The sequence below is a fragment of the Canis lupus genome, chromosome 11, assembly GCF_003254725.2.
Source record: "Canis lupus dingo isolate Sandy chromosome 11, ASM325472v2, whole genome shotgun sequence".
NCBI classification, from domain to species: domain Eukaryota; kingdom Metazoa; phylum Chordata; class Mammalia; order Carnivora; family Canidae; genus Canis; species Canis lupus.
Window position 1 is genome coordinate 53,536,647 of NC_064253.1, and position 11,472 is coordinate 53,548,118.

Below are 11,472 nucleotides of genomic sequence, written 5' to 3' on the forward strand. Positions count from 1 at the left end.
TAGCTTAAAACACCAAACAGCATGGAAGAATTTCCTCTCCAACTCTATCACCTCTACCATTTTTTAAAAACCTAGGCATCAAGTTTTGGACTTGGCTTCAGAGATCCTCATCAGTGTTATTTATAAAACATATTTATAGGGACATCTGGGTGGCTCAGTGGTTTAGCGTCTGCCTTTGGCCCAGGGCGTGATCCTGGAGTCCCGGGATCGAGTCCCACGTCGGGCTCCCTGCATGGAGCCTGCTTCTCCCTCTGCCTGTGTCTCTGCCTCTCTCTCTGTCTCTCATGAATAAATAAAGAAAATCTTTAAAAAATTAAAATAAAAACATTTATTAAACAACAAAAAGCTGGACATACCCAAAATATCCTATAATATGAAAATAATGAAATCTATTGCCTTTTTAACAACAATCACATAAGAAATAAATGTTGTTCAGACAGAGTATATTATAAAGTAGTATAAAAAGTAGAATCCCATAATTCCAATTTGAAAAAAATTCACATACACTGTGTCCATAGTGTATTTGCTTCTTTACGTATTCTATATTTTCTTTGATGAACATGTTTTACTATTATCAGAAAATAATTGTTATTTTAACACTTACTTTGGTTTATTATAAAAGCTGCCCTTGGGCAAAACTAGAGGAGTTAATGCCAAATAAATGATCATACTTTTAGTAAACTTTATTGTAAAGAAAAAATACATCATTATTTTATAATGATTTTTCTCACCCACAAGAACATGGGTGGCAACTAGTAACATTTTTATAAAAATATTTAGGACTTTGATAAGACAATATGTACATTCACATTTTGTCTTCTGAAAGTTTAATGGGGAGAGAGTCCCCTGAAAAACTTTTCCCCAGGAAACCCATAGTCTCTTGGGTCAACTGACCCATGAAAAAATTCCATCTAACTTTCTGCCAATCTGGAGAAGATCTGTTTTCTTTGATCTGCTGTCATGTGTTCACAAGCTTCTAAAATGTTTGCCAAAATTAAGGTCTGCTGAATGGTCTTTGCCTTAACCCATATTCTTCCATTCATCCCAAATACTATCTCGAGTGGGTAGAGTTTTCCCACTTCCTGTAGGATTTCACAGTCTGGAGCCAAGAGCCTAGTAAGGAAATGGAAAGAAAATTAAATTTAAGAAGTGTGACCTGACTCTCTTTTAGAAGAAGACTCCTACTTTCTGGACAGTTCTCCATAGTTACTCAAAACCCCATCAACATCATCCAAGAATAAGGCACATGACATTTGCTGCCCCCTTTCATCCAAGCACACTTAGCAGTATACCACAGGTCACAACAGTGGATTATCCTCTACAGAGAAATCAAACTCCTGGGGCACCTGGGTGGTCAGTGGGTTAAGTGTCTGCCTTTGGCTCAAGTCATGATCCCAAGGGTCCTAGAATCATGCCCCACTTTGGACTCTCTGTTCAGTGGGGAGTCTGCAGCTCCCCCTCCCTCTGCCACCCTTCCTACTCATGGTCTCGCTCTCTTTCAAACAAATAAAATCTGTAAAAAAAGAAAAAAAAATTAAATTCCCTGTGTCACCAACTTTATAAAAACTGTATAAAGTTCTTCCCCAATACTGTCAGAGTACCTTAATTCTAGGCTTTCGAATTCATAGCTTTTTTTTTTTTTTTTTTAAATCTATGGTGCTAAAAGAACAGGTTAAGCTTATTTCCCTGACAATGTAAGTTATTCCCTGGTATTAAATTCAGTACGTGGAGAGAAGCACTGACTTTCAAACTACAAGGATGCTGCTTGGTTAATAATGCTTCTCTGTCTTGAACTAATTGTCCAAATCTGCAGAATAAATAATAAAGAGAGGCATGTAACGCTGAACTCTGAGGCTCAGGGGTTCTAGGAGTAAAGATTTTTTAATAGGTAAAGATTTAAACATCTAACAGAATCTATGTCTGGGACTATTAAATCTAGTGGGAGAGAACAGCAGGAGCCTTAATGAATGCATGCATAAGCTTGAAGAGCACATCAGCCTACCTGCATCTGGCCCCCATTACTAAAAAATTTTGATTTTATACAATTGTAAATTGCTTCTGTATTCAAATGACTTAGGAGGAAAGGCCAGTTTTCCTATTTGGAGGCAGTATATCAGCTGTAAGACAGCAGATTTTCTGGGAGAGAAAGCCAGACTCCACATCAACACAAAAACTACACTAGATACATGTGAACTTAACATATTCACATGAAGAGAGAATGGGACTAAATGCAGGAGTTTAAAATGGACAATGATTTTTAAATTTGAGGAAATTTAGACATTGTTACAAAGAGATCAAACCCCAAAGATGAGACAACTTTCCAAAAAGGTAGAATTATAAAAGAGGACAGGTGAGCCAGAAGGCATCAAGACTTACTTTCTAATTAAGCCCAAAGTCACTTTAAAAAGCAGACCGTCCTGTCCAATCACACCCATTCCACTGGCTCGTCCACAGCTGTCAATGCAGACCATCTCTGGTTCCATATCTTTATTAGCAACCACAAACTGGCCATAGATGAGATCTCCAATCTAAAATGAGAATTTAAAACAGTTCATTTCCTCTCAGCAAATCACTCTATAGGTGCTGTTACTGGTTCTTTCTCACAGGCAGCAATGTCAGCCATCTGTATTTCTGTGACTAAGGGACTGTTCTCCAGAATACCCAGTCAGCCTGGAGTTGAGTCTTTAAAAAGGCAACATGAGGAAGTGTGCCCTCCTTAGACTGGGAGCTATCTCAGAGACAAGAGAACATCCTCAAAGGTTACACCATCCAATATAGTAGCCATTACCCACATGCAGTTATTTAAACTTTCATTTAAATTAATTACAATTAGACATTTAAAATTCAGTTCATCAGTTGCATCAGCCACATTTCAAGTGCTCAACAGCTACATTTGGCTAATTGCTACCATACTAGTCCATGCAGATATAAAACATTAGTGTCATCACAGTTGTTCTATTAGCACTACTCTAGGGAATTACTGAAGACTGATAGAAGACACTCCTGCCATGCATATTAATCAAAGCAAAATGAACAATGGTAATTCAGTGATACTTCATGCAAAAGCTCATAGATGAAGAAAAAAAAAAAAAACCCTCATAGATGGGGTGCCGGTGGCTCAGGTTATGATCCCAGGGTTGTGAGATCAAGCCCTACATTGGACTCTGCACTCAGTGTGGAGTCTGTTTTAGATTCTCTCTCCCTCTCCCCCTCCTCCCATTCTCTCTCTCTCAAGTAAATAAATAAATCTTTAAAAAATAAAACCTCAGAGTTGAACTTCAAAATGATGAAACAAAGGGAATGGAGGAGAATTAACTTGTTCTGTTGTGTATCTGCTATTAGTTGGTGACTGGCAACTAAAGAGAAATAAAAATATTCTTTGTATTTTAGAAGCATTTGGTCGTGGAGGGCAGTGAGGATGTACATATAAATAACAAAGTTCATTTAAGACTTTTTAGGTGCTAAAGTTATAAGAAAGGTGACTGTTGATGAGGGATGGTGTTACCGAGGTGGTGGTGGTTAGCCTGGTTCTCAAAAGATGAGATGTTCCATAAGCTAAGGGGACAGAGCAATCCAGATAAAGGGAACAGCACAAGCAAAGGTACAAGAGCAGGGACTTATGAATTCAGTAGTGCTATTAAATAGTTTGAGATAGGGGGACCTGGGTGGCTCAGTGGTTGAGCATCTGCCTTTGGCTCCAGTAGTGATCCCAGGGTCCTGGGATCGAGCCCTGCTGATGCAGGTTCCCCACAAGGAGCCTGCTTCTCCCTCTGCCTAGCTCTGTGCCTCTCTCTGTATCTCTCATGAATAAATAAATAAAATCTTTAGTTAATAAATAAATAGTTTGAGATAGTTCAAGCATAGATACAATTATAGACAAGAAAGGACCTCTGGAGTATAATGCCAATGAAATCTATAGGCTTCAAAGAAACTTTTTTTTTTTCCTCTTTTGGAGAAAGGAGAGTGTGTGAGGCTGTTGGCTTTTGAGAGGGCAAGTGTAGAGGCAGGGATGTTAATGAGGAGGTCACTGACCAAGTCTGGTAAAAAAAATAGCTAAGGTCTGAACTTGCAATATGGAGACATACAGGGATGAACATGCAAAATATCAGAGACAGAATCAAAGCTGTTGGGAAATGGTGATGTGACTGAAGTTGTGAGATGCCAGTCAATCAGGATGGATAGATGGCTGATATGGCAATTTGCACCATCTACTCCTCCTTCTTCCCCAGCTTATGGTTTACTTCCTTGTCCAGTGGATATGGACATAACAAAAAACAATAGAAAGAACAAATATAACCTTTCAACTCAGTAGAGATGAAACAGCCCCCAATATAGCAAATGTAAAATAAGTATGTGACTCTGGTTAGAGCTGGAGCACTGGAAGGAACTCTTGGACCCCAAAGTGATTACACAGACGCTCAGAGATGACCCCATAGAGCTAGGAAAATAGGTCATGCTTAGGAGACAATTTAGGTAGCCTTTTGGTTATTTGAGTGTTTCTGGATATTCGTATGCTTTTCTTCTTTTTGAAACCAAAAGTTCCCATCATTACCTGCACATTTGGTCTGTTTCTTTTAGTTGCACCTTCAAATGCCAAGTAAGACAAAGAAGCTGGCTCACTCCCTCCAACATCAACTTTGAAAATATCTCCAGACTTAGCTGTCACTATGCCGATCACATGGTCTCCTTTCACGGGGACATACTACAGAAGAAAACAGAATGAAAGAACAGTCATAGATGACAATCATTTCCAAGGTATCTTGGAAGATATCTTTAATAAGTCCTTAGTGGTCATTAGAGTTATTTAAAAAATATTTTGAAATTCAAGTTTACAAATTAATACAAATCAACAACAAATGTGATGTTACTCTCAGTAAAAGAAAAAAAAAATCACACCATAAACTCTCAGGTTTACAGCTTTTAATACTCTGTTCATTTGAGCCAGTATCCCACACCTCTTATTTCCTTATCAGAACTTCCTAGAGCAGGAATCCCTGGATGGCTCAGCGGTTTGGCTCCGGCCTTCCGCCCAGGGCCTGATCCTGGAGTCCTGGGATCGACTCCCACATCCGGCTCCCTGCATGGAGCCTGCTTCTTCATCTGCCTGTGTCTCTGCCTCTCATGAATAAATAAGTAAAATCTTAAAAAACAAAACAAAAAAACTTCCTAGAGCTTCTGCTGGCATATGAAGTCCAATGGTACAGGGGACGGGGTCCTTACAACCAAGAAAGGCTATTTCATTGCTAGACAAACTTTCCCATATTAAAGTTCTTACCTACTCTAAGAGAAATTTAACTCCCTGTTACATCCTCTTATTGAGCCTGGTTCTGGTGCTCCCTGACCTTTGAGACTCTGTAGGCAATGACCCTGTCTCACAATCCCTATCCTCTTAGACGCCAAGATTTCCAGTCTCCTTTGTCTCCTTCTCGGGCCACGCTCCATTTGCTCACAGTCCCTCTGAGGGGAATGCAGCGGTGCGCACAAGATTACGGTGGCTCTGGACCAGCATTCGCAGAGAAGAGGTCCAGGGCCCCATGCAGAGCGAGAATATCCCCCTCACGGCCGTACCACCTCTCCGGAGTCCCCCAACTCACCCGTTTCTGCTGTGAGTCCACCCAGTAAACGCCACCGCCGCTGCCGCCGCCGGGCTCCTTGTGACGGAGGCGGCCGCACTTGGTGACCAGCAGGCGGTCGCCACAGCGCCGCAGGCCCGGGCCGCACACGACGCGCCCCCGGGAGCGCGTCCCCGCATTCAGGCGCAGCGGTCGCTCCCCAGGACCCCCTGGGCCTTCAGCGTCCTCCTGCTCCGGCAGCAGCAGCTCCTCACCCGGGAGCACCACCTGATCCAGCACGGTGCGCGCCGCACGCGCCCGGTCTCCCGGCAGAGACTCGGCCGCAGCACCCACCGCCTCAGCCATACCGCGAACCTCCACACGCAACCTTCAGCTTCCGCTTCCGGCCCCGCGTCCAATCGCCAGCCTGCCCGAGGCGTTCCGTTTCCGGTAGTAGCGGACTATAGGAACCGAACCATCTGCGTCCCTGAAACCTGAGAGCTGTGGGCGGGGGTCCTGCCAAGGTGGCTGCGGTAATATCTCCCGCCCGTCACCTTTCTTGCGGTCTTTCTGCGGATCAGTACGAGAAACACGCGGCTTAAGTCGATGGCAAATACCTCACTTCCGCTGTTTCGGGCTGCACCGCTGGATACAAGACGCTCCCAAGTGTGGTTCCGTGGGAACCTCGACGACCGAGCCGAGGGGCTTCGGGATTGATCCTTTCCTTCCAAGACTCAGCCCTCTGAAGGAAAAGCATTTTCCTTTTTCTAAATAAAACCTGTTTTTATGGTTGCTAGAGAAGATATCAATTCACACTGTGGAAAACAGAGACTAGAAAGAAAATAAGAGGTATTAGTCTTGCCCCCATTTGTCTCCTGCTAGGCCGCCAGATAATTCTGTGTCGCCCAGTCTCTGTCACCTAAATAGATAGGACCTGATGAATCAGTGCATATTGGCATTTTAGTGTGTATTTCTCCGCAGACCTTTTCCCCCTGAAAATATACACATACGCATGTGAATTTTCACATAATTCACCTACCCCTACATGGCCTGGGGAAATCAGTAACTGCAATCAGATTCTTGTAGCTACATTCCTTGAGACACACTAGTTGACCAGGTGAGCAGTTGGATTCCAAATCCATAGAATATCAGGACTGCTCTTACTTGAAATCCAGGTTCCTCTGTACACCAGGATTTCCACTTTGCGGTTGGTCAAATTCCCCAGCAGGGTTGAGAGCTCCGGGGGACTGGGAGGGTTTGGCTTTGCCTTTCCCTTTGAGGCACTGGCTTCCAACGTGAATTTTTAGTTTTGGGGGACGTTTAAGACAGATCACCTCTAACTTACCTTCCATATTTGGCAAAGTGCTGGCAAGCTGACTGCGTAAGCGTATTAAGAGGCCAACTGAAACGTAACTTTTCTTGTTTTGCAGTCAGAGTGTTGTAGAAGCCTATCTTGATTGGTTTATCCTGGCAGGAGGGATGGTGCAGATTTTTTTCCCTCCTCCCACTCCAACCCAGCACTAGAGGACCTGCAACCAGTAGGTATTCGATGACCAAGGCCGCCTAGATGGTGGCTGGCCCAAGGCCATGCCCAAAGGGAGCTCAATGGCCTCTGGTCTGGGCTGGACAGAGAGGTTGGGAGTGGTCCCAGGATTGGTCCCTCCCGCACCCCATGCTGATCGAGAAGTCTTTGGAAAAAATACTTGGCCCAAACCTGGCTAAAGAGGCCTTCAAAGTCCACCACCCGATAGGGGTGGCACGTGGGTACCTCCTGACTGGTTCTCTAGTCAAGAGACGAACCCCCCCCCCCCAAAAAAGAGACGAAACCCCAAGCTCCAGGGGTGGGCAGTCTCCTAAAAATCCGCAGCTGGGGTCGGAAGTGGCCGGCTGTGGCTCTGGGGGCGTGGGTTCCTCCTGACACGCCCCCCGGGGCGGGTCCAGGGGCGGGGCACGCGGGAAGGTCGCCTTTGGTGTCTCTCCCCCTCCCCCACCCCCACCCCGCCAGCCGCGTGCGGCCCTTTCAGTGCATCTGTGCTTCGCGGCTTTGGTGCCCTGCGGCCGCGGGTGAGTGAAAGCGCACGGTGCGGGCTGGCGTGGCGGGCAGGGCTGGGGATGGAGGAGGTGCGCCAGCGTGCGGGTGGGTGGGGAGCCGAGGCCTCCAGCGGGTGTGCAGAGCCCGGCTCCCAGCCGCAGCCACCGACTTCTGCGACGTGCGGGTCCCGCGTTGGGGTCCGATGGAGTCCCGGTGACGAAGCTGGCGTTTCCAGAGGGGCGTGCTGCCGTTTCTGGGTGCAGAAGTGGCCGTGGGGCTGGGGAATGCGGAGGAGCCCCGACCCATGCGGTTAACGCAGGCCTTCCCGGGTGGAGAGAAAGCTTAGCTGTTGGCCCCGGTGTTTGGGCTTCCCCGCAGATCCACCCGGGTGACTTAGGCCCGTTCCCTGTTTGGGGGAGGCCGGAGCTGTAAGGGTGATGCTGCCCTCGATGGCTCGTGGCCTACACCTCCCCAACCTTCAGGATTCTCTTCCACAAAATTACCAGATTGATGTTTGAAAAGGTTGGCAGACTGCAGCCTTCCAGACGATTTCCCAGAACTTCCTCTTTGGAAATCTTTGCGACTTGAGAAGCTGCAAAAGTAGCATTTCACGGTTGCTTTTCTTTGTTGACTGGTGAAATTGGGCCGTTTTGTTTTGCTTGTTTTTTAGGTAGACTCCACGCTCAGCGTGGAGCCCAGCGGGGGCGTAGAGATCAAGATCTGACCTGAGGGCGCCTGGATACCTAAGTCGGTTAAGCATGGGCTCTTGGTTGCAGCTCAGGTCATGATCTCGGGGCTCTGGAATCGAGCTCCGCCTAGGGCTCTGTGCTCAAAGGGGAGTCTGCTGCTTCTACCACCACCATTGCACACTCTGTCTCTCAAATAAATGAATGAAATAATTAATAAATGAATTAATAAATTCTTAAAAAAAAAAAAGACCTGAGCTGAGATCAAGAGTTGGACGCCCAACCCACTGAGCCACCCAGGCAGAGTGGGGGAGGAGGATATTGTTTTTTCCTTACAATCAACGACACTAGTTAAGCATTTGCCTTGAGCCAAGAAGTGAGCTGAGGAGTCAGCAGAATCATGGCTCCTGCCCTGGGAGAGTTCAGTGTCTCCACATGAAAATATCAAGGGTTATGGTGGCTGTAACAACCTGATAGGCTGTCAGTCCCGAGGGTAGACAGGACAAAATGGTTACCACTCTGTGGGAGGAAAGTATCAGGATAGGTGTCCCAAAGAAAGTGATAATTGAGTGAACCTTTAAGATTTTTTTGGTCTTTCTCAAATTACAAATGAACTACATGCTGATTCACATTCAGAAATTAAGAGTCTGGGAAGCCCGGAAGGCTCAGTGGTTTAGCACTGCCTTCTGCCCAGGGCCTGATCCTGGGGACCCGGGATCAAATCCCACGTTGGGCTCCCTGCATGGAGCCTGCTTCTCCTCTGCTTCTCCCTCTGCCTCTCTCTCTCCATGTGTCTCTCATGAATAAATAAATAAAATCTTTAAAAAAAATTGAGTCTATGTAAGTATTGTTAGTCTTTATTTAAATAATTTAAATATAAATGCTTACAATTGTCCCTTATAAGTGAGTCTCCTTGCTACAGATGTTTTTAATCACAAATAATCATGGCAAGTAAAAACTAAAGATGTAAGGAACAGCCATTATTCCTAGCAGTTAGGTAGCACAACTGAGGAAGTCTCTTCCTGCTGTCCAGGACTGATTGAGACCGTTGGAGAGGATGTGTCATAGCAAGAAGTCAGTGGGATCCTGTACCAGTGGAGCTTGCTTAGAAATCCACCCTCCAGGGGTGTCTGAGTGGCTCAGTTGGTAAGTGTCCCACCCTTGGCTGTAGCTCCTCATGATCTCAAGGCCCTGAGATCAGCCCGAGGCATTGGGCTCTGTGCTTAGCAGAGAGTCTGCTTTGCCTCTCACTCTCTTTCTCTGTGTCCCCCCCCCCATACTCCTCACCATTTGAGTGTGCACATGTTCTCTCTCTCTCTCAAATAAATAAATCTTGAGGGCAGCCCGTGTGGCTCAGTGGTTTAGTGCCGCCTTCAGCCCAGGGCATGATCCTGGAGACCTGGGATCGAGTCCCACATCAGGCTCCCTGCATGGAGCCTGCTTCTCCCTCTGCCTGTGTCTCTGCCTCATATTCTCTCTCTCTCTCTCTCTCTCTCTCATAAATAAATAAAATCTTTTAAAAAAAGATTCAAATAAATAAATCTTGAGATGAAATCCACCCTCCAGAACTTGCTGGGACTACTAGGGTTCTGGGGAAAGCTATTCTGGGGAAGCGTTTCCTGGAAGCCTCTGTTAGAAAACTTCCAGATAGGGTCCTAGGGAAAACTGCTGGCTGCTGGGTGCTTCTGGCCACCAAGAGAGGCAGAAGCTGGAGAAGCTGCCATGCTCCAGGAGTATACCAGAATGTACACTGGAACCAGTAAGCAAAATCTATTCTTCCTGAAATGCTTCTTCAGGGTCTTCTACATATAAAGCCTGTCTTTGTGTTAGATTGCAAAGGAAAAATGCTTTAAAGGCCCAGATCCATTTTCTCAGAGCAGGCAGGAAGGGTGAGCTTAGAGCACTGTGGCAGTACACTGGTAACTAGCTCAAGGTCTCATGAAGCTGTGAGATCAATGGACTTGTCAGTAACAGCAGTTACGGTAAGAGTCTGCCCAGGTCCTGATGGCTTCACTGACAAATTCTACCGGACATTTAAAGAATACTCATTCTTTACAAATTCAAAAAGAAGAAGGAGAGGAGGAGGAGGAGAAGGGAATACATACTAACTCTTTCTATGAGGCCAGTATTACCCCAGTATCAAAACCAAAGATACGACTGGATAGGAAAACTACAGGTTAATATCCCTTATGAATATAAATGCAAAATCCTCAACAAAATACTAGCAAACTGAATCCAGCAGTATATAAAAAGGATTATACACCATGATCAAATGGGCTTTATCCTAGGAATGTAAACATCTGAAATCAATTCGTATACTATAACAAAAGGACAAAAACCGCATTATCATCTGAATAGATACAGAAAAAGCATTTTAAAAGGTTCAACAGCCTATCATGATTAAAACCCTCAATAAACTAGGATTAGAAAGGAACCTCCTCAACCTAATAAAGAGAATCTACCAAAACCCACAGCTAACATCATACTTAATGGTGAAAAACTGAAAACTTTCTCCCTAAGATCAGGAACAAGACAAGGATGTCTGATCTTTCCCCTTCTATTCAGCATTGTACTGGAGGCTCTAAAACAGTTCAGCAAGAAAAAAAAAAAAAAAAGCTATCCAGACTGGAAAGGAAGAAGTAGAGCTATTTATTTGGAGGTGATATGATCTGGTATGTAGAAAATTCTAAGGAATCCATTTTAAAAAGCTGTTAGAACTAAAAAAAAAAAAAAAAAAAAAAAAAAAAGCTGTTAGAACTAACAGATGAGTTCAGCAAAACTGCTAGATTTAAGAACAATATACAAAAATCAATTGCATTTCTGTGTGCTTGGAAAACTGAAATTAAGACAATTCCATTTATAGTATCAAAGAGAACAAAACATTTGGGGATAAGTTTAACAAAAGAAATGCTAAACCTAAACTCTGGATTACAAAACATTATTAAAAGAAATTAAGTATTTTAATAATTGGAAAGAGTTTTCATATTCATGAATCAGAAGATTTAATATTGTTAAAATAGAACTCCTGGGGCACCTGGGTGGCTCAGTGGTTGAGCATCTGCCTTTGGCTCTGGGTGTGATCTTGGAGTCCTGGGATCAAGTCCTGCATCAGGCTCCCCACAGGCTGCCTAGGTCTCTGACTCTCTCTGTGGCTCTCATTAATAAATAAATAAAATCCTTAAAACAAGATAATAGAACTCCC

At 44.6% G+C, this 11,472-nt stretch overlaps 1 protein-coding gene across 1 annotated transcript; it reads right to left on the reverse strand.

Moving 5' to 3' along the window:
- Window positions 1-313: 313 nt before the first annotated feature.
- Window positions 314-6,175, reverse strand: EXOSC3 (exosome component 3). The gene is made up of 4 exons (XM_025432312.3): window positions 5,595-6,175; window positions 4,553-4,702; window positions 2,377-2,528; window positions 314-1,113 (listed from the first exon to the last, which is right to left on the reverse strand). The coding sequence occupies exons 1-4, from the start codon at window positions 5,916-5,918 to the stop codon at window positions 912-914; spliced, it is 828 nt and encodes a 275-aa protein (XP_025288097.1). The 5' UTR covers window positions 5,919-6,175; the 3' UTR covers window positions 314-911.
- Window positions 6,176-11,472: the final 5,297 nt, after the last annotated feature.